This window comes from Pelodiscus sinensis, chromosome 5, assembly GCF_052426305.1.
Source record: "Pelodiscus sinensis isolate ZL-2025 chromosome 5, ASM5242630v1, whole genome shotgun sequence".
Classification (NCBI taxonomy): Eukaryota; Metazoa; Chordata; order Testudines; family Trionychidae; genus Pelodiscus; species Pelodiscus sinensis.
Genome location: NC_143056.1, coordinates 98,683,798 through 98,707,438, shown reverse-complemented (window position 1 = coordinate 98,707,438; position 23,641 = coordinate 98,683,798). Strand labels below are relative to the sequence as shown.

Sequence of the window (23,641 nt, the reverse complement as noted above, 5' to 3'; positions counted from 1 at the left end):
CAGGAAAGAGAGCAGAGGAGAAGTCCTCCAGGCAAGCTAGAGTGGCTGCTTCTGCTGCAGCCAATCAGGGCCCAGCAAACCAGTATAAAAAAGCTGCTGGAAGAAGGCCTGTCAGTTCCTTTTGGGAGCTTAAGTCAGACAAATGCAGTGACTGACTGGGAAAATAGCAGTACCTTGGACAGGCCAGTGTATAGGGTTGATTGCAGACCCAGCTGAAACTCAGGGCTGGTAGCTGAAGACCAGACATGGTGGATAGGGAGAATTGCAGAACCTTGGATAGGGTGCTGTGGGCATTTTGAGATAAAGCCCTGAAAGAAGGCAAGGATGGAGCAGGTCCTCAGGGAAATGGACCAGGGAGTGAGCAGCAGTGGAACAGTAAGGATTCACACTTAGCAGCTAACTCCTATTTACAGAGTCCCTGGGCCAGAACCCAGAGGAGTGGATGGGCCTGGATTCCCCACCCCTCCCAACCTCCTAGCAGCTACTCAAGGGGACATTCCATACACAGAATAGCAAATGTGTTTACATTCATACCCTACTGGTATCGAAATGAACTTCCAGGTGTTGGTTAGTGCTGTGTTGCCTGTAAACTTTTACAGGAGGACGCATTAATAATGTGAGTAGTCCCATTGAAGTACGGTTGTCACAGTTGTTTAGAACAGTTTATAAATAAAGGCCAGCTTTCTCTGGGATGTGTGAGAGAACTTGCAGGATCAAGATATATTTTTAGGTTAACTAGTGTTGTTATTCCTATTTTAATAGACCATCTTCTAACATCTCATGCTCAGTACAATAAAGGAGACTCAAAGAAAGCAACGGTGACAAAGAATAGTTAGAGCCAATTCCTTGCAGGTTTTGACTTTCAAAATGTTTGTATCATTTTCAGTTAAAAAAGTGGGAGAGGTAGCAACTGTGAGTGAGAGGTTCACCGACTGGAGTAAAGTTTCTTTTTTTTTTTTTTTTTTTTTTTTTTTTGCCAACAGTAAAGAAATTATAAAAACAAATTCTTGGCTGGAAACTTAAAAGGATAGGTTTGGAATGTTATCTTAAAGCACACTACAATCTCAGAGCTCCTAGTCAAACCCCAGATAAAGCACTTTGTTTATATATTATCTCTTTCTACATAAAATGGATTCTATAATTGAAGAGTGTTAACTATTAATCCTGGTTTTGTGGATCACACATTAGACATTAGATTTTTTTCATACAAAATCTTTTATTAAATTATTTTCATGTTTATATACACATACAATTTTTGCAACTAGCAGTGCTAATTAAACAATAATAATTATATATAATAAATATAGAACTAATTCTCTTTATAATGTAAATTCTGAATATAGTAACATCACTGAACTCAAAGTTACTCAGGATTTACACCAGTGTAACAAAGCAGCATCTGGCTCTCAGTATATAGTAAAATGTTTTACAGTATACTTTAGAGTTGGTTTCAGATCTTATCTTTGCATTTTGTTTTAAGGAAAATCAGACACAGATCTGTCAGGATTAAACAAATGTTACAATTTGTTATCTAAAGTACAGCATTCTTGAAATATGCTTCCATTTATCATAAAAAAAGATTAGAACTGGACAAATATTCATTAGTATTTAGCATTGCTGGTGGCAGCAAAGGAAAGTTAGTGTCTTGCACCAGGTACAATGCCCTTGACAGCGTTATACTCTAGTTCTGTATGCGAAATCAACCATACAGAATACACATCTGAATTGTTATTTAAAAGGAGTTAATTAGGGCCCAATCCTTGTCCCAAAGACTTCACTGTAAATGCTAGTTAAAAGTTAGATACTAAAGATGAAATTCTGCTCCACTGGCATCAAGGACTAAATTCCCATCGACTCCAATAGGTTGTGGATTTTACTCTGCATCTGCAGAGTTTAGAAAAACCTATCAGGGTCATTACATTTGGATAATCATTTGCAAAGGAGATAATGGATTTTATTGTTTTAATAATGTTATTTGTGTCCTTCTTAGTTCTGCTTAGTAGTTTGCTGTTGCTTGTGACCAATAGCATTAAATGGTCTTAAAGTATTTGCATTCTCAAATGACAGGCAATAGATATTATAGGAGACGTGATTTAATTTATATGAACTTACACTATTTCTTGTGGAACGTCATCTGACTATTCACTCTTTAACTGTGGAAGTAAAAATGTCATGTGCTGACAGTTAGAATAATTGCTGTGCACAGGATAAAACTGAATTTAATGTTGTTTTCTCACTTCAGTTCTAAAATATAAGAGGATTCTTGCAGATTTAAGCTGAAACACACAGATAAATTCCTGCTCTGTGCAATAAAAATGGTTTATATGTTTTTCTGGTGCTAAAACATGTAGAAGACACAACTACTACCAAGAGATTTAAAAAAAAAAAAAAAAAGAATAGGACAATTTGGAAGGCAATACATTTTATTTTTATATCCTATTATTCTTCACATTGCTTTTTATTTTTGAAACTCTCCAAAGGCCCGGTCCAGTTCCCCATGAACAGGAGCCCTTCCACAGACTTTACTGGGAATTGGATCCAACCCGCAGAACTCTGCAGGCTTGAAGGATGAAAACCAATCTTTTCTCCAACAAGTTCAGTCAGTTGTAGGGCTCTGCCTTAAATGAACACTCTAAAGGGAACAAGAAGCCACCATCTACTCTTGCAGGAAAGAGGCAATTGGTCCAAATGTTTGTAAACTGAGATTATAACGAGTAATGCCATATATGTAACTGGAGCCATCTGTTTATACACGTAAATGGTGCTGGAAAAAGTGGGTACTTCCTGAATCTGGATGGGCATACCAGTGGACAACCTAGTGGGTTTGGGATTTTCATAATAACCATTTTCTAAAATAAATGTTAAAATTGATCACATAATGCATCTAATGGACAGCAATTGCTTGCATAGGGCTACCTCGTGTCAGCAAGCTTGTCGTATTTGTTTGATAAGCTGTTTATTAGTATGGCTTTTTCTTCGGAATAAACATAGGGTGAGTGTTTCAAAGCATTGTATTGGTTTACCTCTGCTCCCGTTGACTTCAGTGGAATCAGAGTTCATCCATAAATATTTTGGAAAGTCCAAACTCTTTGAATTCTAGAAACAAAATCTTAATATGAAGATTCAAGAAGCTGAGAGCCACATAATAATGACCATAGAAGAAGGGGAAAATAAATCAGTGTAAAGAAAAGCAAGACTTAAATAAATACAGCTTTATAATAATATTTCCAACATCTGCCTTCTAGTAAAAACAAAATGATACAAAAGCCTGTAATAATTGACTTCTATGGAACCTGAAGATGTCCTGAAAAGGGAACAAGGTACAATCTGACAGAGCCCACTGTAGGCTGAAGTTTGCCACCAAAAGATTGAGAATGCCCATTCCAGTACTGCTTTTTTGCAGCTTGTTAGATCACACAGCTGCATTTGTAGCAAAACTCACCCGTCCAAAGTCTTCTAAGATAATTTTTTCTCCTGAATGATCTTGAACTGATTGACTGAACTTTTTTCATTATATTTGAAGAACTGGCTTAAGCTGGTATTGCCTTCTTTTGGACTGGTAGGCTTGAAAGCTGCCCACATGTTCACTGTTCTTTCTTTAACCATAATTAAACTGCTGAGCTGTGCTAAATATATATTTGTATTCTTGATTTTTCCCACTTAACATTTCCTAGTATCAAAGAGTTGCTACTTAGGGCAAGCAGTATAGGCATACTCTCCCCTTTTGGTTTGCTCATTTGCCTAATGCTCATTCTAGACCACAGAATATTGGTATAGATATATCTACCTCAGGGTATACTGGGTCCAGATCTAGCAAACACCTGATTGTGTTGTTAACTTTAATCATGTGAAGAGTCTTTGAAGTCAATAGAACTACTCGCACATCTTAAGTGCTTTGCTGGATTGGGGTTTAGGTGGGATTTCCTGTTGCTACTTTTGGCCCCTTTGTTTTGCTTTTATTCAGGTGGTTCGGAAGGATAGGGCAACAGAGAAACTGTTGCCTTAGTATGTAGTCTACCTTGTTTTCTTCTGTAGGACTCAACTGTGGTATGAATGTTCAGTCATAACTGGTTAATTTAGTGGTTGCAAATATTAATAATCATATTAAAAAAAACTTTAGATAACATATATTCAAGAAACTCAGTTCACAGGTGGTGAGCATGAAAACCTTTGAAGAGGAAACATTGGGCAAAAATGTATCTGGGCTATTGATAGAGATGGAGCTTTTGTAAGCACCCAGAATGTAAGATAGAGATCTTCACAGGGAGTTGTGTGAGCAGATGAAAAGTACATTATGATCTAACTTTTATTGTCTTTATAAAAAATACATATTGAAAACAGTTAAATGTATACACAGAATTTGGCCCTGGATCTGCTATTGATTATTATTTTTCACATTGATTAATAAACCTAGTAGTAGAGTACATAGTCTTCAGCTATGGGTAAATACACATTTTCCTTATTGAGGAGATAACAATGTACATTATGTCTAAGTAAAGAGAACTGCAAATGGAAAAAGAGATATGTAATATAGTGTATACAGTGCATCATACTGCCAGCCACGGAACTTCAGTGTTAAGTTATATTGTGTAAGTTGCACGGGAAGATACATTTATCTAAAGCATCATGATTTTATAGATCCATAAAACCTACATTTTTCTCTAGTTCTTTTTCTTAATTCCTTCTTTTAGTTAGACACTCAAAGAAAACCTAAAACCATAAAATAAACCTTTAACTGCTGCAGAAGGCTGGGTGCAGCTTTTATTACATATCTCTGCAATTAGAACTAATTTACTGCCTTGTGAGATGGGGGGAAATGTGCAAAGTTCTTCTTGGATAAATATACCTCTTTAAGAAAAGCATAGCTGCTCTGTAAAAGTTATCTCCTTGTATTCAGCAAGTATCAGGGTCATTCTTCCTGCTACATACCGCAGAGCATTAATTAATGGGCTTGCAGCTGGTGGTACCACTTTGGCTGCTTCAGCCCAGCCTCTTATTCCATATTTCTCAGGTTTGTATGACTAATCTTGGACCACATCCCATCGTTTTTGCCCTGAAAGTAGAAAAAGTACTTAAGTTTGCTGGAAAAATGCCAGTCTGTCATAGAAAGAAGTGTTGTTTCTTTGCTATTTTTATCATTTATTCAAAAAAGAGAGAGACCATATTATATTGGCAGTTGTATATTTCTAATTGTCTTTCATATTATGTACTTCCAGACAAATCTCGTGTTTTTCTAGACAAGGTGCAGGGACTCTAAGATGCAGCTGAACCAGTATGGGTCCACTGCACAGACATGGTAGACAGGATTTGGCCATGTCATACAAATAGTTCCCCTCCAACACTCATGCACTAGCATGCACAAGAGATTGAAACAGGGCTGTAAGGGCACAAAGCTTGTGCATTCATGACTATGTGGATCCACAGATCATTGCCCTCAGTTGCTGGGCTTGCCCCTGCCTCTGGCTGAAATCCTGACCCCATGGAGGCCAATGACAAATTCCCATTGACTACAATGGAAGTAAGATTTCATCCTAAGGCTTGACCTTGAACTGCTAGCAGACTAGGAAAAGTTTGTGAACAATTGTTCATTTATTTAGCATGAGTCTATTTATTTAGATAACAAATTATAGCAGCAGTTCTGCTATTCTGTGATCTGGAGGGAAGACTTGTTTCACCAAGGAATTTTCCAGGCTACTTCACTTTAGGGTCTGGATATACAGGCAGTCCCCGACTTACGCGGATCTGACTTACGTCGGATCCGCACTTACGAACGGGGCTTTTCTCGCCCCGGAGCTCGTGGGCAGCGGGACCGCCCAGAGCGCAGCGGTCCTGCCACCGCATCCTCTGGGGCGAGAAAAGCTGCTCCGGGTCTCCCTCGTGTGCTGGGGGGGACTCCCCAGCACAGCAGGGAGACCCGAGCAAAGCCGCACAGGCAGCGGGACTCCGCTGCCCGTGTGGCTTTGCTCCTTTGCCCCGGAGCAAAGCCGCACAGGCGGCGGGGTCCCCCGCCTCTGCGGCTTTGCTCCTGTCTCCCTGCTGTGCTGGGGGGGAGTCCCCCCCAGCACAGCAGGGAGACCCGAGCAAAGCCGCACAGGTTGCGGGACCCCGCTGCCCGTGCGGCTTTGCTCCTTTGCCCCGGAGCAAAGCCGCAGAGGCGGGGGACCCCGCCTCCGGGGCAAAGGAGCAAAGCCGCACGGGCAGCGGGGTCCCGCCGCCTCTGCGACTTTGCTCGGGTCTCCCTGCTGTGCTGGGGGGGACTCCCCCAGCACAGCAGGGAGACAAGAGCAAAGCCGTAGAGGCGGCGGGACCCCTGCGCCTCCGCGGCTTTGCTCGAGTCTCCCTGGTCTGCTGGGGCGGGAGGGGGCACAACTAGTGCGCCCCCCCCAGCAGACCAGGCTTTTGTTGCGGGACGCCTGGGGTAGAGCAGCTGGGGTGCTGCCGGATTGGTCCTGCGGGGACCTACCCGGCAATGCCCCAGCTGTTCTGTCCCAGGAGTCCAGATTCAGCCGCTGTTGAAACTGATCAGCGGCTGATTCCAGGAAGCCTGGGGCAGAGCAACTCTGCCTAGGGCTTCCTGTAGTCAGCAGCTGATCAGTTTCAGCAGCAGCTGAATCTGGAGCCAGTTCCGACTTACATACAAATTCAACTTAAGAACAAACCTATAGTCCCTATCTTGTATGTAACCCGGGGACTGCCTGTAGCTTTGTCCTTTAGCATGCCTTATAAGCCAAAGAAAAATAAATGATAACTGGCATCCCTGTTTTAATTAATATAAGCTACTGCATTACACTTAACATTGAGACCTTTCAATGAAAATCAACATTAAAAGAAAAGCCAGGAAATTCAAAGGTGAAAACTCTACTTTTAATTTACGATTGTTTGAAAAAGAAAGACTTGCACCAAAATGTAACTACTTTGCTGACGCTCTACATACCAGGACAATGGGGCAAAAGCCACATCTACCATTAGCATCAAAGATGCTGGACAAAAGTCTACCTTAGTACCAGAGATGTCTCTTTGAAGTGGAATGTTTGCCCCCTTTCTGCCACAAGCACAGTGACAGCAAGGAGGACCAGAAGCAAAAGGACTTAATGTCAGTTGTAACTCCTTGTTAAGGACAACATCTGGAATTCAAGTCCTTAGTAAGCTTTCAGTAGAAAAACACCCCAAATGCTTAAATATGCTGGAGGAAATGCTGCACTGGCAATTTCCAGTTGCTCTCAAAACAGAGGCCAGAGGTTTCCCCCACAAAAGATGGTAGGGCCCTTCTCTCAAAATGACCACTGCCTCCTGTGATTCCCAATGGTATTAAAGGCAAGCTACCCTCAGAGAAAATATTTACTTTCTGCTGTTGGAGGTTACTATCATCCCTGTAAATCCATCAAGAAGAAAAATGAAAGAAAAAATAGATTGTGTCTTTAAAATCAGTTTAATCTAATCTGGAACTATCAGGTCTATTATGCACTAACCATAATTGAATGATTATTTCATGGTATCTCTCCAAGGCAGATGTAAGGTTGTTGAGATATCAAAATGCACAATTAATGCATCCTTAACATTTGGATTGCTTTTAAGTTTAATCTTAATTCTGAATAACCTAGGTTTGTAATGTTTGTTTTTTGGAGAATTCCAACATTCCTGTAATTTGTTTTATGCTAATATACTGTGATGTATCCTCAGCCTTAACTCCCTCTTAATGCATTTTTATTTTGGAATAACAGGAGTCCAGTTTAGCTTTTTTAGAAGAAAGTGAGTTAAAAGTGTTTGCTGGATCACAAACTGCTGCTGAAAAATCAACCAACTTTCTGCACAGAAAGAAAAGGCTCTTTATAATTATTTATTTTTTCCCTGTTCTGCCCCATTAATCTGTTTTCTTTCTCATGTTTCTCCTCTTCTTTTAAACTTGATGGTTTAAAAAAGCTGAATTAAGAGGCTTAAGTCAACTCTCATTTCATATAGCTAACCTACATTTTAGCTATACATTTTCCCTGTCAGCTGTTGAAGGATGTGTCTGTGCTGAGAAGGAAAGCAGTGGTAGCTAGAGAATATCGGAATCTTTTTTTCCTCCAGGGAAAGTTTTAAGTGTTAGGCAGTTAACTGAAAATAAAAATATTTTGGCCAAAACCTGAAATACTTCAATTCTAAAATGACACTACAGCACCTCATGATCCCAATCCCTTCTATAGGTGGGGCTCCCAAAATGGACTACATCCCACTTCTTGATGCACCACAGCCTCTCATTTTGGTAAAGGGAGGAGGTGCAACATGGGAGATGAAGCCTGTCTGGGAAGCTTATCCCTGTTCAGTTTTTTGATGAAAAAAATTATGGCAGAGACACTTTTTTTGTAAAATATTCCACTTAGTCAAAAATCCAATTTTCTGTAGAAAAACAGTTCTGGCAGAATTTTCAACCGGCCATAGTGGTTTCCTAGTGGTTGGAGTGCCACTGCAGGAGGAGAGCTAGCACCCAAAGATAAGCACACCACTGTGGGAGGTGTAGGGATCAGAGCAATAAATCTCACAAGTTTGTTTAGTGGCTGTTAAATTTTCTTTTTAACTAGATATTTTCAAAGTTGTTTTATTTCCCTGCTGTCTTTGCAGGTGAGTGGGGGGTTGTTTATTCTCCAAATTAAAATACTCCATACACATGAATGTTAGTAGCTTGAATGTCTCATTCTGGGCTGCCTAGGTTTTCACTTCCTGAAATGCTATTGATTTTCATTGATTGGATAATTAGGACCTATGAAAATCAGGCCCTTTTAAAGTACTTAAGGTTAGGCACCCATAATACTAGTCACTTTAGAAAATCTTGGTCTAAGATTTGACTGAAATCATTCTGCTTGGAAGCAGATCATCCAGTTCTTAACCATCTGCATGTACAGAGCACACACATGTAATCAAGAGTGTTATTAGTCAGCTTTGTACTCCTTTTAACTGTCTGTAAACACAGAGATTGGCATTCTCACATAAGAGCTAGTCATCCCTGCAGATTGGATGGCCCTGAGTCTATAATAATCTGCTTCCCCATTTCACTTTCCCATTCATGATCACTGAAAGCTGCAACACTTTAGGGAATTTGCAGGCCTGGGATGTTTTACTGAGCAATAATTTATAGCTTCTAACTGATGTCATTACTTGGCAGATAATGATGATCATTTTGAGGAATTAAGGATTCAGACCAAGTCAACAGCTCTTAACATTTGTAACTAATCATTCAGTTACTAGTAATGACCACCAGCAAAACCCATTTATCTTTTTCCTATCCATTTAAAAGTATTTTAGATTGGTTTTCCTTTTGGAAACCTGCTGCTGCCATCAAAGATTCTTTGGTTTGACTCTATGGATAATCAGTCCCATTTTATTTGATAAGCTTATTTTGGTTCCACTCATTGGTTGATGTTCTGCTGAAAGGCTACAAATTTTCACTTTATCTCTCCTATGACACAGCTACATGAAAAAGGGAGGCCAGGTCTTTGGAGTAGAGGAAGAAGGTATTTAACCGAGTCAGTGGTACCACAAACATTGATTTGCTTGCATTGTGCTTACAGCTGTTGTGACTAATTTGTACCTAGATGAACATCATCAGTTCATCTACACCTGTATTTGGCAGGTAAGGAGCATTTTGGAGTGGGTTTAATAAGCTTTCTAATGCTTTAGTACCTGAAAAGGAGAAGTCTAGTAAATACACTTTCTTTCACTCAGAACCAGAACCTGCTTTTTTGAAAGGTAAAGTATTCCCATCAGCTCCTAGGCCAGTGGATGACAGAGCATTTGCTGTGTTGTTTTTTTTAAATAGGGAACTTCCTTCCTACAGACATTCAACTTAGACCATCTCTGTCCAGTACAAAAATCACTTCTCTGGGATGTTTTAAGTGTTGTGTCCATTAAAGATGGTTCCATTCCCTTCTCTTCATAATTGTACTTTATTCTGTTTCTTAGGATTTCATTTGGCTTATACAATGTTTTATATTTCCACTACTGTTTGTTAACTATACAGCAACCTGGACTCCCCAGTGGTGGTGCTGGAGCGGGTAGTTGTGGAAATAATAAATATGACTTGTGGTAAGAAATGAGTCAGTTCTTGAAGAGGGAATAAAATAATTATATGGACTGAAACAGATGTATGGAATCCATGATAACACTCAGGTGCTCGTATACACTGATGCCAAGGTGTGGAGTTTACTGCAAAATTCCAAGCTTTGTGCCTGGTCTTTGCTGCAGAATTGTGCTTCAGAATATAAACTTCCATTGTCTGAAAAGCATGTCTCAATGGCAGAGAATTGTGAAGAAATTTTTTACAACCTGAAGCAAGTGTAAACTAGTGAAAGTAGCATGAAACAACTACTCTAACTAGAGAGTTTTTCCAGCCATATATTTGTCAAGCAATTGACAAAAGAAGATGTGAAGCAGTCACATGTCCCATTTTATTGGAAAAAAACAACAAATGGTTTGGTAGCATTTATGGACTAACAAAACATGTAGATGGTATCATGAGCTTTCATAGGCACAGCCCACTCCTTCAGATGACTGGAGTTATGAATAGGAGATATGAAAACTCGAAATAAATAGAAGAGGGGAAGGGGAGGAGGGAGAAAAAGAAAAAAGGAAGGGGTGTGTGTGACAGAGCATCATTAAGTGTCTGGAGAATGGGTACTTAAACCTAAGCAGATAAAAATCAGTCAATAGATAGATTGCTAAGACAGGAAGGATACCACTCAGAGCACTGTTAGCACCTTCAGTGGTTATTAAGTAGGTAGTGTCCTAGCCAGCCCATATCACGATTGAGTCCATTAGCATGGGAATTGAATTTGTGGATGAACTGTGATTCCAGTCCTTCCCTATGTATCTGGCTTGTGGAGCTGGCCTGTGACAAGACAGCCACCTGCAGGTCTGTTAAACTGTGGCTAGGCAAGCAGAAATGTTCACCAACAGGCTTCTGTGTGTTCCCTTTATGTATATCCAATTTGTGTCCATTGATTCTTTCCCGCACAGACCGTCCAGTTTGTCCTATATATATATATATATAGTAGTGGGGCACTGCTGGTATTTGATGGCATAGATCAAATTACTATGGAGCTCCCCACTCCCCCGCCATTCCCACAAGAAGGCGGCGTCCAGGGATAGGACAGATGCTTCTGCTGGGCTGATTGATTGGGCTGCCCCAGGCTCATTTGTACGGGGCCAGGCTTGGTTCTCCTCGCAGGGTTTCCTGGTGCCCTAGGACTGCTCTGCAGGCACAGGTGTCCTACCTCACCGCACTCTGAAAAGGCGTTTCCGGCGGGAGACAGAGCCCCGCCCTCAGCTGCGCGGCCTCCCCGTGCTCCTTGGGAGCTGCGACCTGCCCCGGGGAGAGCCGCGCGGCTGCCCTGCTTCGTCCCCTCCCGCCATGCTCCCCTATCGGCTCCGCCCTGCACAGGCCGGCGCTTACCCCCGCCCCCACACGCCGCCGGCCCCTTAGCGTCACTCCGGCAACCGCCACGTGGATTGGCGGCTGCCGGGGTTCAAACTGGACCGCGCGGCAACTCCGCTGTCCGGGGAGGGGTGCGCGCGGGCGCCGCGTGCCCTCTCGGGGCTCGGGAGGGAGGGGCTGCAGAGCCTCGTGGGGGCTCAGGTGGCGGGACGCAGGACCTGTGCTGCGTCACTGGTGGCCCAGGGGGAGGGGCCACATGGGAGCCATCTGGCCTTGCCCCTCGTTGGCGGGGGCGGAGGCTGTAGCCGTGTGGTCTCCCCACTCGCGGCCGGAGGGAGAGGGCCGGGCGCCGCACCCCCTTCCTCCTCCCTGCCGGAGGGGGGAAAGCCGGGGAGGGCCAGGCTGACACGCCTCGACCTGGCCCTCCCCAGCGGCAGGGGGCAGAGCGGGGGCTGCCTGCCCCTGGAGTGGGGGGCTGGTGAGCTAGCGACGCGGGAGCACCGCCCGCTCGTATACTGCGTCTTAATTCCTTCTATCAAAACCCTTTATCGACTGCAAAGTGTGCAACATCTATTACAAGATTTGCTCTTACTAAGATTGCACTAGGTCTTGGGATCCCAAGTCACAGCCCAAAACCCCATGGTGTGGCAGGACACAAGCAATGAACAAAAAGATGGTCCTGTCCCTAAGAACTTAGGAACAATCTGGTGGAAGACTCATTCAGTGTTTGAAGCTGAGAAAAAAAAATCTGGTACATAAAAGCTGTTCTTTTGCCCAAAGTGAAAGTTAGGGTTAGACACTTGTTCAATGTTTTGTGATAAATACCTTTAGACACAAAATTACTGGGGGAGAGGGGGAAAATACACCCATTCTGAGAAACATGCATTTGTGACTGTGGAGTGAGAAGTTGGTGGCAGCATGTTTTCCTTTAGTCTGTTTCACAGCTATACAAATGTTTCATTGTCCCAGACTTTGACTTAAAATCAGATCACCTTAAGCAGGAGAGGGATTGAGGCCTAGAGAAGTGACTTCCCCACAGTCACACAACTAATCAGTGGTATAGCTGGAATTGGAACCCAATTTCCCTGAACCCCATGCATTCACTTCAGCCCTGTCTGGAAAGAGGTCTGAGAGATTAAGTGTATCACTGTTTTATTGCCAGAAGTTTCAACTCACCCATGAGTGCTCCAAACCCCATTTGTCTCCTATGCCTGCTCAGAGTCAAAAGCCTCAACTGTCCTGTGTCCAACTGAGGAAACTCCAGGCCTCCCTCCACCGGCATCTTCTTCAGTGGACCTATGTGTTCAGTGCATTCTGTACCACAATGAAAATTGCGGGGCAAAATAAAATTGTTTTTAATACTAGAAAAACCACGACAGTTTCTCTTCATTTTCAAATTAAATAAAAAGCATAAACCTTTAAAAAAAAAAAAAAAAAGCCTAACATTTTTCACAGAATTTCAAGTGAGCCCAAATTTGGAAATTAGATCCAACTTGCGGCAGACGACAATAGGTCTTCATAACGCTGAGTGCTTGTACAGCAATTGTCATTTTGAAAGCACTTAAGTCTCACAATTCATGATTGTACAGATGGGGAAACTGAGGCAGAGAACATAAGCGACTTGTCTGAGACTGCACAGGGACTTAAGGCCAGAGCCTTAAACTTATATCAAGGATATTTAGGCACTTAAATACCTCTGAGGATCTGGGCCCCTTATGTAAGGGCTACAATTAAAGATTGGAAGTTTCTGGCTCCAAATGTTGTTCTAGATTACACCTCCCTAGGGAAGGAAGGAAACTTTATTATTGTAGAATCTTCAGAATTAAAACTTAGCAAAAATTCTGCATGTCCTAAATGATCTCACAGTTAAAGAAAACACAGGCCTTTTTAATTTTAAAACCTTGTGGTAGCTAATAGGGAAAGCTTCCAAATTCATGGACTATCTAACTGCATGCCTTCCCTTTCTTTTTAATTGGATGCAATACTAAAGCCTGATGAATTAGAAAATAATTGTTAGTGAGGTGGGCATCTGTACCTTTCCTGCCAAGACAGGAGATTATTTGATTTATATAGATATACTTGAATTCTGTGACTTTGTTGGATCTGTTTCTGTTTGGAAAGTATGGGAAGTTAAGACATTTTTTCTAAGACCATGATATGAACACTAATTGTTCATTGTCTGTAGAATTTGACTAATCCTTTTAGAGCCCTTGACTATAGAGGAGAAAATCAAAGGAAGGAAAAGGATGCTATATTGGCCTGAGACAGAAGAAAATAGTGGTGGCCCTCTCACCTGTGCAAACCCTAGAAGAATATTGGTGCTAGTTCTGAAGGGCTATTCTAGTCAGAAGAACCAACATGCTGAGGAAGAGCAAAACTCTCATTCAGGGAGCCTCAACCCAGCAAGCACCTACAGATCCTCAGTTTTCCTTTATTTCTACACACTCCGATCCTGAATTTTTAACCCTTCTTGTTTATTGCAACACTAATGGGAGTAGCTCAGAAATAAAAGGTTCTGCAGCCCATTCTTGTCACAGAGCCAGTTCTCTTTAGGTCCCCACCTCCTGTCCCTTTCCTCCCCCTAAAGCCTGTATCTTCACTTGTCACTGTTATTGCTAGCTATTTGTATCACTCCTCTGCTGTACACAGCTGGAGCACAGCTGCAGCTTCTCCCCAAGGCCACCACATGTAGATGTCTCTGCATATCGGTGAGCTGGCTGCTCTTCACAGCTGCTCTCCCACCTCCTCTTAGCTGCTGCTCTCCGACCCTTTCACTTTGCTGCCTTTCCCAAATACTGCAACCAGTGTCACTTCACCCTGCACTTAATCTGGCTTTCAGATAATATAGCTGCATACTCAAACCCTGCCCATTCTCTTCTCTCACAAAAGCACCATAATGATTTCAAGTTCTTCCAGTCAAGGAAGACTGGACCCAGAATCCATCAGTTCGATTCTGTTAGCAGGCCGGTCTCTGAAGTGCAGTTGTAAATGCTTCTTCCCGCAGGTGATAAACTTGTTGTCTGCTCAGTAATCTCAACCTCTCCCAATCTAGGAAGTAAAGGATATTGTTTGGAGGAGCTGAACTGCTTCATTTAAACAAAAATAGATAGAACACAATAGGACTTAGAAGGGTTTTTACCATTTCCTAAAGGCATTATTAGGGTTAGGAACTAACAATTCTAAGTAAAACAGCAAACATTGACCTTTTAAACACTGAAATCAAATAATGTCCTTATCTACTGCTTTTGTCCTCCGTGGAAAGTTTTGTGGCTATTGGCTCTCCACTTTTCTGGGAACATAACTGAAGTTGTTTAATTATATGAATTTCTTTTTATTGAGAGTCAACATGTACAGCTCTCAGGAATGAAGCTTGTACATACACAGCCGCAATGAAATTGAGTGAATTTCACAAATATTACTACATGGAAAGAATTCCATGAGTGTGATGGTACTGAATTTTTAATATCTTAGTACTATGAAGTATGACAGGCCATTGGTAATCTGTGTACAAAAACCAAAAAAATTAACTTTTATGATCTAATTTTAGGCTGGTCAGGGAAATGATACGTAGCTCACAAATATGTCAGTCTGGAGTGGTTTCTGTCAACTGGGCCTTTATTCTACCCTTTTCATGTGTGTGTCACAGGACAGCTTTTTATTGGGGCTCTTTGTAGGAAATTAGAGAGAATCATTTTACATCCTGCTCTGAAAAAAAATGGCATCAAACAACTACTTCAAAGTTCACACACAAGATTTTCTAAGAACAAGTAAATGCCTACACAGTTAAATCAATCCCCGCTAATTCAGCATTTAGTAAACTCTGTCCTAGTCACACATTCTACTATTCCCAGGGAGAGTAAAGAATTGGTTTATAGGAGACAATGGTGCAGATGAAAAGAAACAGAAAATAAAACCCTTTGGAAGGATGCAAATGTAGCTCTGAAGATGTAAAAATTTACTGGAGAGTAATATTTATTGAACTTTCTTCTTAGCTGAGTGTGGAGAGCACACATACTTTTCTCCTTCAATTCAGAGTTTGAGGATGGGTCAAAGCTGAAATTTTATCCAAACCACTTCCTTGTACACACTTCATGAGGCTGGAAACCAGACCTGAGACATCAACAAACAAGGTGGTGACCACCCCCTCTAAATCCAGACTTCTTCTCCACTAAGGACTGAAAAGTTGAAGTTTATCCAAACTGAGCATCCCTGATAACTCTGCCCACTTTTCTTAGACACACATGCTGATGGTAACCTGACCTTCCATGTGCCTCCCCATTCCACCACCTTACTTAAGAATTGATACACAGTATACTAGGTCAAAATGGGGGAAACTCATGCTAATATGGGAAATTTGTACTTGACAGGTAAATTTTAAAGCCAGAAGGTAATGTGCCCTCCTATGTCACACAGCAACTGTTTTCACCAAAAGTTACTCCTGCATTAATCCTATAATTTCTGTTATTTTAGCGTTACTCATAGAGTGGTTTTCCTCAGTCCTTTTGAGGACAATGCATGCAGTTGGTATAACATAGAAGTGTTATTTGCCAGGATGACCGTCTCAGCTGAGGGAGGGGAGAGGATGTAAGAAGGATCTAAATGAACTCTCTGACAGCTAGGTGGGGAGGGGGAGAGCTCGTTCAGACCCTGCTTACATTAGGAAGACATCAAATCTTGATGTTGAAGGCTGCAATTGATAGAGACTTCATCACACCTCTAAATAAATCAATGTAATGGCTAACTACCCTCACTGTTAAAAATGTATTTGGTCTGAATGTGTCCGCCTTCAGCTTCTAGTCATTATATCTTGTAATACCTTTATTTAATAAATGTAAAACCCCTTTACAATAAGGGTGGGCAAGATATGGTCCACACACTAGATTCAGCCTACCAAGCCATTTGATCCATCCTGCAATGGCCCTGCTGCACCCCCTCCCCCAGGCAAATCGAGACCTGGGGGTGGGGCAGTGAGCAAAAAGTCATTCAATATTCAGAGCAGCTGGCGGCTGACAGCTCCCTACTCCCACTAGGGGGTGCACAGCGCCTAGAGCAGGGGTTCCCAACCTTTTTCGGTCCCCATATCCCCTTGGCTTTTAGTAAACTTTCCCGTACCCCCTATTCAACATGAAAGGAAATAAATTCTAGACTCTAGAATCCACAACTTTTTTCACTAACACTACTACTTTTGGAATATTTCAATTAGGATAATCTAATTATTTACCAAATATTCCCCATGTACCCCCACGTACCCCCTTGACAAGCTTCTCGTACCCCCTGGGGGTACGCATACCCCAGGTTGGGACCCCCTGGCCTAGAGGAAGCTGCCAGCTGTTTTGAACAGCAAATGACTTCATGCCCACCTCCGCTACTAAGTCCCGATTGGCCTTAGGGCAGGGAAGCATGTGAAGTCTCCTCCCCCTACCAGGGACATGCAGCACCTAAAGGGAACCGCCCTTCTGCCCAAGGCCCCACCTCTTCCGCATGAGGCCTTACCCTTTGCGGGGAAAGGGCTTTATGTAGCCCATGACCACTATTAACATTCATGAAGTGGCACCGCTGCAAAAATTATTGCTCACCCCGCTGTACAATCAGAAATCTTTACATATATATTATAGTTGAGTCACCTCAACCTTTCTTTTTGGATGAACTAAAGTTTCCTTAATCTCTTGTTGTAATGCAGACTTTCCAGGACTTGAATCATCCATTATTCCTGAAATGTGGAGTCCAGAAGTGGGCTCAGAATTCCAGTGATGCTCTAATTAACTCAGTATAAAAAAATAATGTCACCTCCCTATGTCTATGCACCAGTCCGTTGCTTATATACAGTGGCAGGTCTCTGGTGGTGCCCCTTGGGTCCTATACTTCCTAGCAGATTTTTAAGACATCTCAGAGGCTCATGGTGACCCTCCCACAGCCTTTTGTTTCTCTTGGAGATGAGGGTTCCCTGTTTAATGAGCCATTTTCATCATAGACCAGTCACTAGGTTGGAAGGGAAAACCCTTCCAAGGTCCAAAAAATCCCCTTTTCCCTGGTAGCAGCCCACCAAATGTGGGGAGGGTTGGGGGACCCCAGTCTCACCTGGGTTCTAGCCCAGGGCCCTAGGTAGCAGCCACTAGTGGGACTCTTGCCCTCATTCCCATGGAATAGCAGCCTCTCTCTGGGTCACCTCTCCAACCACTCCCACAGTACCTTCTTTCTGGCATCCAAGGGCAAGAAAACCTTTCCTGCTTGCCCTTGCCCTTGACCTTGCCACCGCCACTTCCTCCTCCCTCCTCCTTTCTGAAGGGAAACCTTTTATAATGGATCAGCAGGCCCTACCTGGCTGCAGGTGACCCATTAACCTGCTGCTGCAGGCTGGCTCTTGATGAGTCCTAAGTGCCCGCCTGTCTTAATTGGTGGGCAGCAGTCTCGGGCAGCCTATTCAGGGAACAAGAACCTGCTCACCTAGCTGCCCCTATACCTGCCCTCCATCAAACTACTGCAGCCTGCTGCCTTTGGTCTGCCACAACACCCAAAGCTCTTAGTGCTTTTGTGACAGTTTGAAGCACCTATATATCTTTTTTTTTAAACTAATGGTTTTTATTTCCATGCAGATTTAACAAGCAAAGCTTATTGTAGCCAATGCCACTAATCTTCTTTTGTGCTAGTCCTATGGGGTTTCCTCCCCCTTGAACTGAGTTTGATGCCATGCCATGCATATTCCAGACATCCCATATTTACTTTTTCTGCAAGAGCTCTGCACAGGTCTGGTAGGCAGACTCATGGAGGTGGAGACAAAGTAGCCAGACAAAGATCAAAATATCACAGTTATGTGGGATTCTATGATGTTAATACTGTGTACGCCTCTCTTTGAGGATGCTTTCCTACTAAGGCAATTTCAAAAGAAGTGTGTTTTTCAAGGAAAGTAGTAGAACCAGATCTTCCTGATTTGTGTCTTTTTTTCATAGGAAAGTCTCTAGCTATTTCATATCAAATGTCAGGAAGACTCCAGTCTTCATACTTCTGATGTATAGACATTTACTATTGCTTGCTTAGAAGAAGCCGTATGACTTTTCATAAATAAACATAGTTTAATTGGTCAACCAACCATGTTAAGGACAGCTTCCCATGGAAATATTTTACATCTTTCCAAGGTAGGTAGTGACGAAATTTGTCATTTCATTACAGTTGCCATAGGCAAATTCAATCCAGCCTCTTGTTGCATTGATAAAAGTATTTTTAGAAGGTCTTGAAATTAGTCAAGATATAGCTTACCTTCACCTAGTGCTCAGTATTCAAATTTTAAGCCACTTTAAATAATTACAAAATCAAAACTTATACAGAAATTACCAAAATATGCCCTTATGTTGTGGATATTAAGACATTTCAATGAGCCTGTGTGTGTGTGTGTTGGGGGTGTTTTATGGGTAATAATATCTCCAAAATGCCTGAATCTCTTCTTTCTTACAGTAGTATATAGGAATGTCAAAAATAGAACCACTGAAACCACTAAGCCTAAGGACAGCATTTAATATATAAAAGGTATTGTTCCCATTTGGTCAATGAATTTGTAGTGTGCCTGATACAATGAAATTCTGATCCTTACTTGGGAGATTTTGCAATACACATATTTAATAATGAAACTCTGCCCTCTTTGTGTGCATACATATAACCTTTGAAATTAATAGGAATTGCATTCACAAGGGAAAGCTAGATCCTTAAATCTGGATACTTCATTGATGATGTCCAGTGTTTGCTTCACAGTGAACGTCTTCTTTTTCTGATCCCTTGTATCATTACAACAAAAACACTGAAATCTACCCAGCTTCTAAAGGTGATTTTATGATGTTGGTATTTTCGGACACAACGTAAGGTATTTTTTTGACCAGTGGGGTCATTACTACTCTACTACTGAAAACACATGAGTAAAAATTAAGTTCTGCAGTTGATGAACATCAGACTTACTTGCTTCGGTGTATAACAAGAAGAGTGATGCAGATTGCAAAATCAATGCAGCTAACATGAATTGAACCATAACACTCATAAAAGGTTTTGTGTGGAACTCTATAGTTCCATGGTCTCTCGTGCCAGATTTTAAAAGTTTTTAAAAACAACAAGACTTCGATTTTTATAAGCCAATTTCACATTTTCTTCAAAAAACTGACAACAAAGCAACATTACTAAGAATAATAATCAATAATAATATATCCAGAATGTTACCTATTTTATTGTCTTCTTTTTATGTCACTTTCATATTGAAAACATCATTTTATACAGTAAACTATATGCTTTACAAGATCAGGACCCACAGTTGTATTTTCTAATTTTTAAAAAGAACAGAAATACATGTTCATTAAAGGGAATTATGAATGTGTTAAAATATGGCAGAGTGAGGAAATGTGTACATTGGTGGGATGGGGATATAGTATTCATTATTACTGTATTGCTGATTCAAATCCAACTGAGGTGGTAGTATCATCTGATGGCTATTATGCTGTTTTTGTAAACCGAAAGTGTATCTACACTGCAGGGCTTAACGTCAATTGCATATCTTATTTCGAAATAGCTTATTTCGAAATTGGGAGTGTCTACACAGCACTTAGTTTGAAATAGAGCACTCTTCCTCTGACTTCCCTTATTCATTATTGTAGGACGCCCCGTGGACGGAAAGGGGGGGCCCCCCTTTCTAACCGCCTCGCCTCCAGCGCGTCCCTCTTGTCCCCAATAGAACCACAATTGTGACTCGTCCTTCCCGCTGCTCAAAGCACCGGCCACGCAATGGCCTATCTCGCCGACGAAGGGGGGGGAAAGGGGGTCCGGGCCCGCCCTCGCTCTGGACCCCGACCCAGGGCCCTAGAGTCAGGACACTTGTCCTCACTCACAACGGGGGGGGGGGGGTCTGTGAACCCTAAACGCCCCTGCTCACGGGTTCTGCGGCCCCGCCCTGGGCCGCTTCTCTCCCCCCGGCCAGCGTCCTCCCCCTAGTCCTGGCCCCTTGGGTTGAACCGCACCCAGGGCCGCCAGTATCCGCTCTGCTCCATCTCCTCCGGAGCTGCTCCGTCCTTCCTCCGACTCCCCCCCCCCCCTCCCGCGGACTCAGTGTCCATCTTTAAATCTCCCGCTGGGCGCAGGAAGATGACGTCTCGCCCCCCGTCATCATTCAGCGCCCCGCCCCCGAGGCGCGCCGCTGACGTCACCCTGGGCGCAGTCCCGAGTGGGTGCCTGTCCTCCCCGGCGCCCTGGTGTCCGGGCCCTGATGGCATCCCTCCTAGCTCGGGACGCCCCCGTGCTGCAGCCGCTCCCGGGAGTGGCGGGGCTACCCCGCCACAAACCTTCCCCCTCAAGTCTGGGTCTCTCTCACCGTCTTGGTTATTCGGGACAAGCAGTCCGCATTCCCATTCGCGATTCCTGCCCGATGTGTCACCTGAAATTGGTAGGGTTGTAGGCTGAGATACCATCTCAATATCCGAGGATTTGTCTCTTTCATATTCTGCATCCACTGGAGGGGAGCGTGGTCCGTCACCACGGTAAATTTCCCCCCTAAAAGAAAATATCGTAATGAGTCAATTGCCCATTTTAGTGCCAGGGCCTCCTTCTCTATCGTCGCGTACCCCTTCTCCCGGGGAAAAAGTTTGCGGCTCAGATATAAGACAGGGTGCCCATCACCCCCCTCCTCCTGTGTCAATACGGCCCCTAGTCCGGCCTCTGACGCATCGGTCTGTAAGATAAAAGGTTTGTCAAAGTCTGGCTGCGCCAGCACCGGCTCGCATACCAACCGCTTTTTCAGCTCCTGGAAGGCTGCCTCACAGGCTGGCGTCCACTTTACCTTTTCGGGTTGTCCTTTCCGGGTGAGGTCTGTGAGGGGGGCTGCTAACGATGCAAAATTAGCTATGAACCTCCTGTAGTACCCTGCCAAGCCGAGGAATTGTCTTACCTTCCTTTTTGTGGTGGGGGTGGGGTATTCTCGGACGGCCTGTACTTTATCTACCATGGGTCTAAGTTTCCCTCTCCCCACCGTATACCCCAAGTATGAAATTTCTGTTTTCCCAAATTGGCATTTTTTTGGGTTGGCCGTTAGGCCTGCCTGTCTTAGGGCTTCCAGTATCTCCGTCAGATGTTCTAGGTGCTTTTCCCAGGATTCGCTGAATATTATGATATCGTCAATGTATGCGGCCGCATAGTCCTGATGGTCTCTCAAAATACGGTTCATGAGTCTCTGAAATGTAGCTGCGGCCCCGTGCAGTCCGAACTGCATATTCCTAAACTGGTACAACCCAAAGGGAGTGGCGAATGCCATCGTTGCTTGTGCTTCGGCTGACAACGGGATTTGCCAGTAGCCCTTTGTCAGGTCGAGGGTTGACAGATAGGTGGCTCTTCCGAGGTGGCCCAGCAATTCGTCTATTCGTGGCATGGGATATGCGTCGAAGCGGGAGATGGCGTTCACCTTTCTAAAGTCTATGCAGAACCTTGTCGACCCATCGGGCTTGGGTACCAGGACAATAGGGCTCCGCCATTCACTATGAGACTCTTGTATCACTCCCCACCCCAACATAGCTTGGAGCTCCTCCTTTACGGTGCCTCACAGCTTCCGGGGAAGCGGGCGCATGTTATCCCGCACCACTTTGCCGGGTTCCGTCTCAATCTCGTGTTGCACCAGGATGGTCTGCCCGGGTCGACTCGTCAACACCTCCCTAAACCCTTCCAGCAGGCGATGTAACTGGTCCTGCTGTGGGCGGGAGAGTTCCTCACCGACTTTTATCCCGTCTACCTTGACCTCGGACTCCCCCCATGGGCCAAACTCGATGTCTGTTGGCCAGGGGTCGACTTAGAGGGCCTCCCGGAGGTTCCATTTCTTTAGTAGGTTCACATGATAGATTTGCGTTTCCCCCCTGTTCCTATTCACCCGTACCTCGTAGTCTACGGGCCCCACCTTCCTTAATACCCGGAAGGGGCCTTGCCAGTGGGCTAGCAGTTTAGAGTCCCCGCTGGGCAGTAACAGGAGGACTTGGTCACCTGGCTCGAATTCCCGCACCTGGGCCTTCCTATCATAACTCTCCTTCTGCCTGTCCTGTGCTCTTCCCAGGTTCCCCTGCGCCCACCCCGCCAACTCGTGCAGGGTTTTCTTCAGCTTACTCACGTATTGGGCAGTCCCTAGAGCGGTAGAGGTGGTGTCTTCCCACCCTTCTCGTACCAGGTTTAGGATGCCTCGGGGCCGCCGTCCGTATAGTAACTCAAACGGGGAGTATCCTAGGGATGCCTGGGGAACTTCCCGCACCACAAACATCAAGGCTGGGAGTAGCTTGTCCCACTCGCGAGGGTCGTCCTGTGCAAACTTCCGCAACATCCCCTTTAGGGTGCGATTAAAACGTTCCACTAATCCGTCCGTCTGAGGGTGGTACACTGATGTCCGAATCTTTCTGATCTGCAACACCTTGCACAGATCCGTCATTACTTTAGACGTTAGGTTCGTCCCTTGATCTGTTAATAATTCTTTGGGTAACCCGACCCATGAGAATAGTTTCACCAGTGCCTCCGCTATTATCAGAGCCGTGGCTTTCTTCAAGGGGATCGCCTCGGGCCAGCGCGTGGCATAGTCCACAATAACTAGGATGTAGCTATGCCCCCGCCCGGATTTATCCAGGGGCCCTACCAGGTCCAGCGCGACCCGTTCAAATGGGGTCCCGACCACAGGAAGGGGGACCAACGGGGCCGGGGGTGCCCGACTGGTGGACGTCTTCTGGCACTGTGGACAAGAGGTGCAGAAGTTTTTAATCACTTGGTACACCCCTGGCCAGTAAAACCGCTGTAACACCCTCTGCTGAGTCTTTTCCGTCCCTAAATGCCCAGACCACGGATGTTCGTGGGCTAGTTCCAGGACCTTCCAGCGGTATGGCTGCGGGACTAGGAGCTGCCACCATTCCTCCCCAGGAAGGTCTCCCTGGGCCACCTGGTACAGGCGGTCCCCCTTTACCTCGAACCGGGGTCCTCCGGAGTGGCTTGATGGTCCTCCTTGTGGGGTCCCTCCGTCGTCCTAATCTGGGTCCAGGCGGTCTGCAGGGTGGGGTCTTCCCGCTGCTGTGTAAGGAAAACTGCCTCTTCCACTTCTAGGCGTGTGAATGCCGGGGTTCCTTCGGCTCTCGGTGGGGGGCCCGGCTCTTCCCGTTCCTCTTCCCCCTGGGCTACCAGCGTCCCCTGTTCGGAATCCCCGTCCCTCCCAGTGGGTTTTACCTTACCCCACTGGCTTAAGAGTCT

The 23,641-nt window shown here is 44.2% G+C and overlaps 1 protein-coding gene across 1 annotated transcript in view; it reads right to left on the bottom strand.

Moving 5' to 3' along the window:
* Positions 1 to 2,798: 2,798 nt before the first annotated feature.
* LOC112546777 (uncharacterized) overlaps positions 2,799 to 23,641 on the bottom strand; it is a 39,724-nt gene continuing 18,881 nt past the window's right edge. Inside the window, exons 3-4 of the mRNA XM_075927807.2 lie at positions 12,587 to 12,724; positions 2,799 to 5,053 (exon numbers count right to left, since the gene is read on the bottom strand). Of these exons, the coding sequence (XP_075783922.2) occupies positions 5,022 to 5,053; positions 12,587 to 12,724 (170 nt within the window). The 3' untranslated portion in view covers positions 2,799 to 5,021. The remainder of the gene's footprint in view (positions 5,054 to 12,586; positions 12,725 to 23,641) is intronic.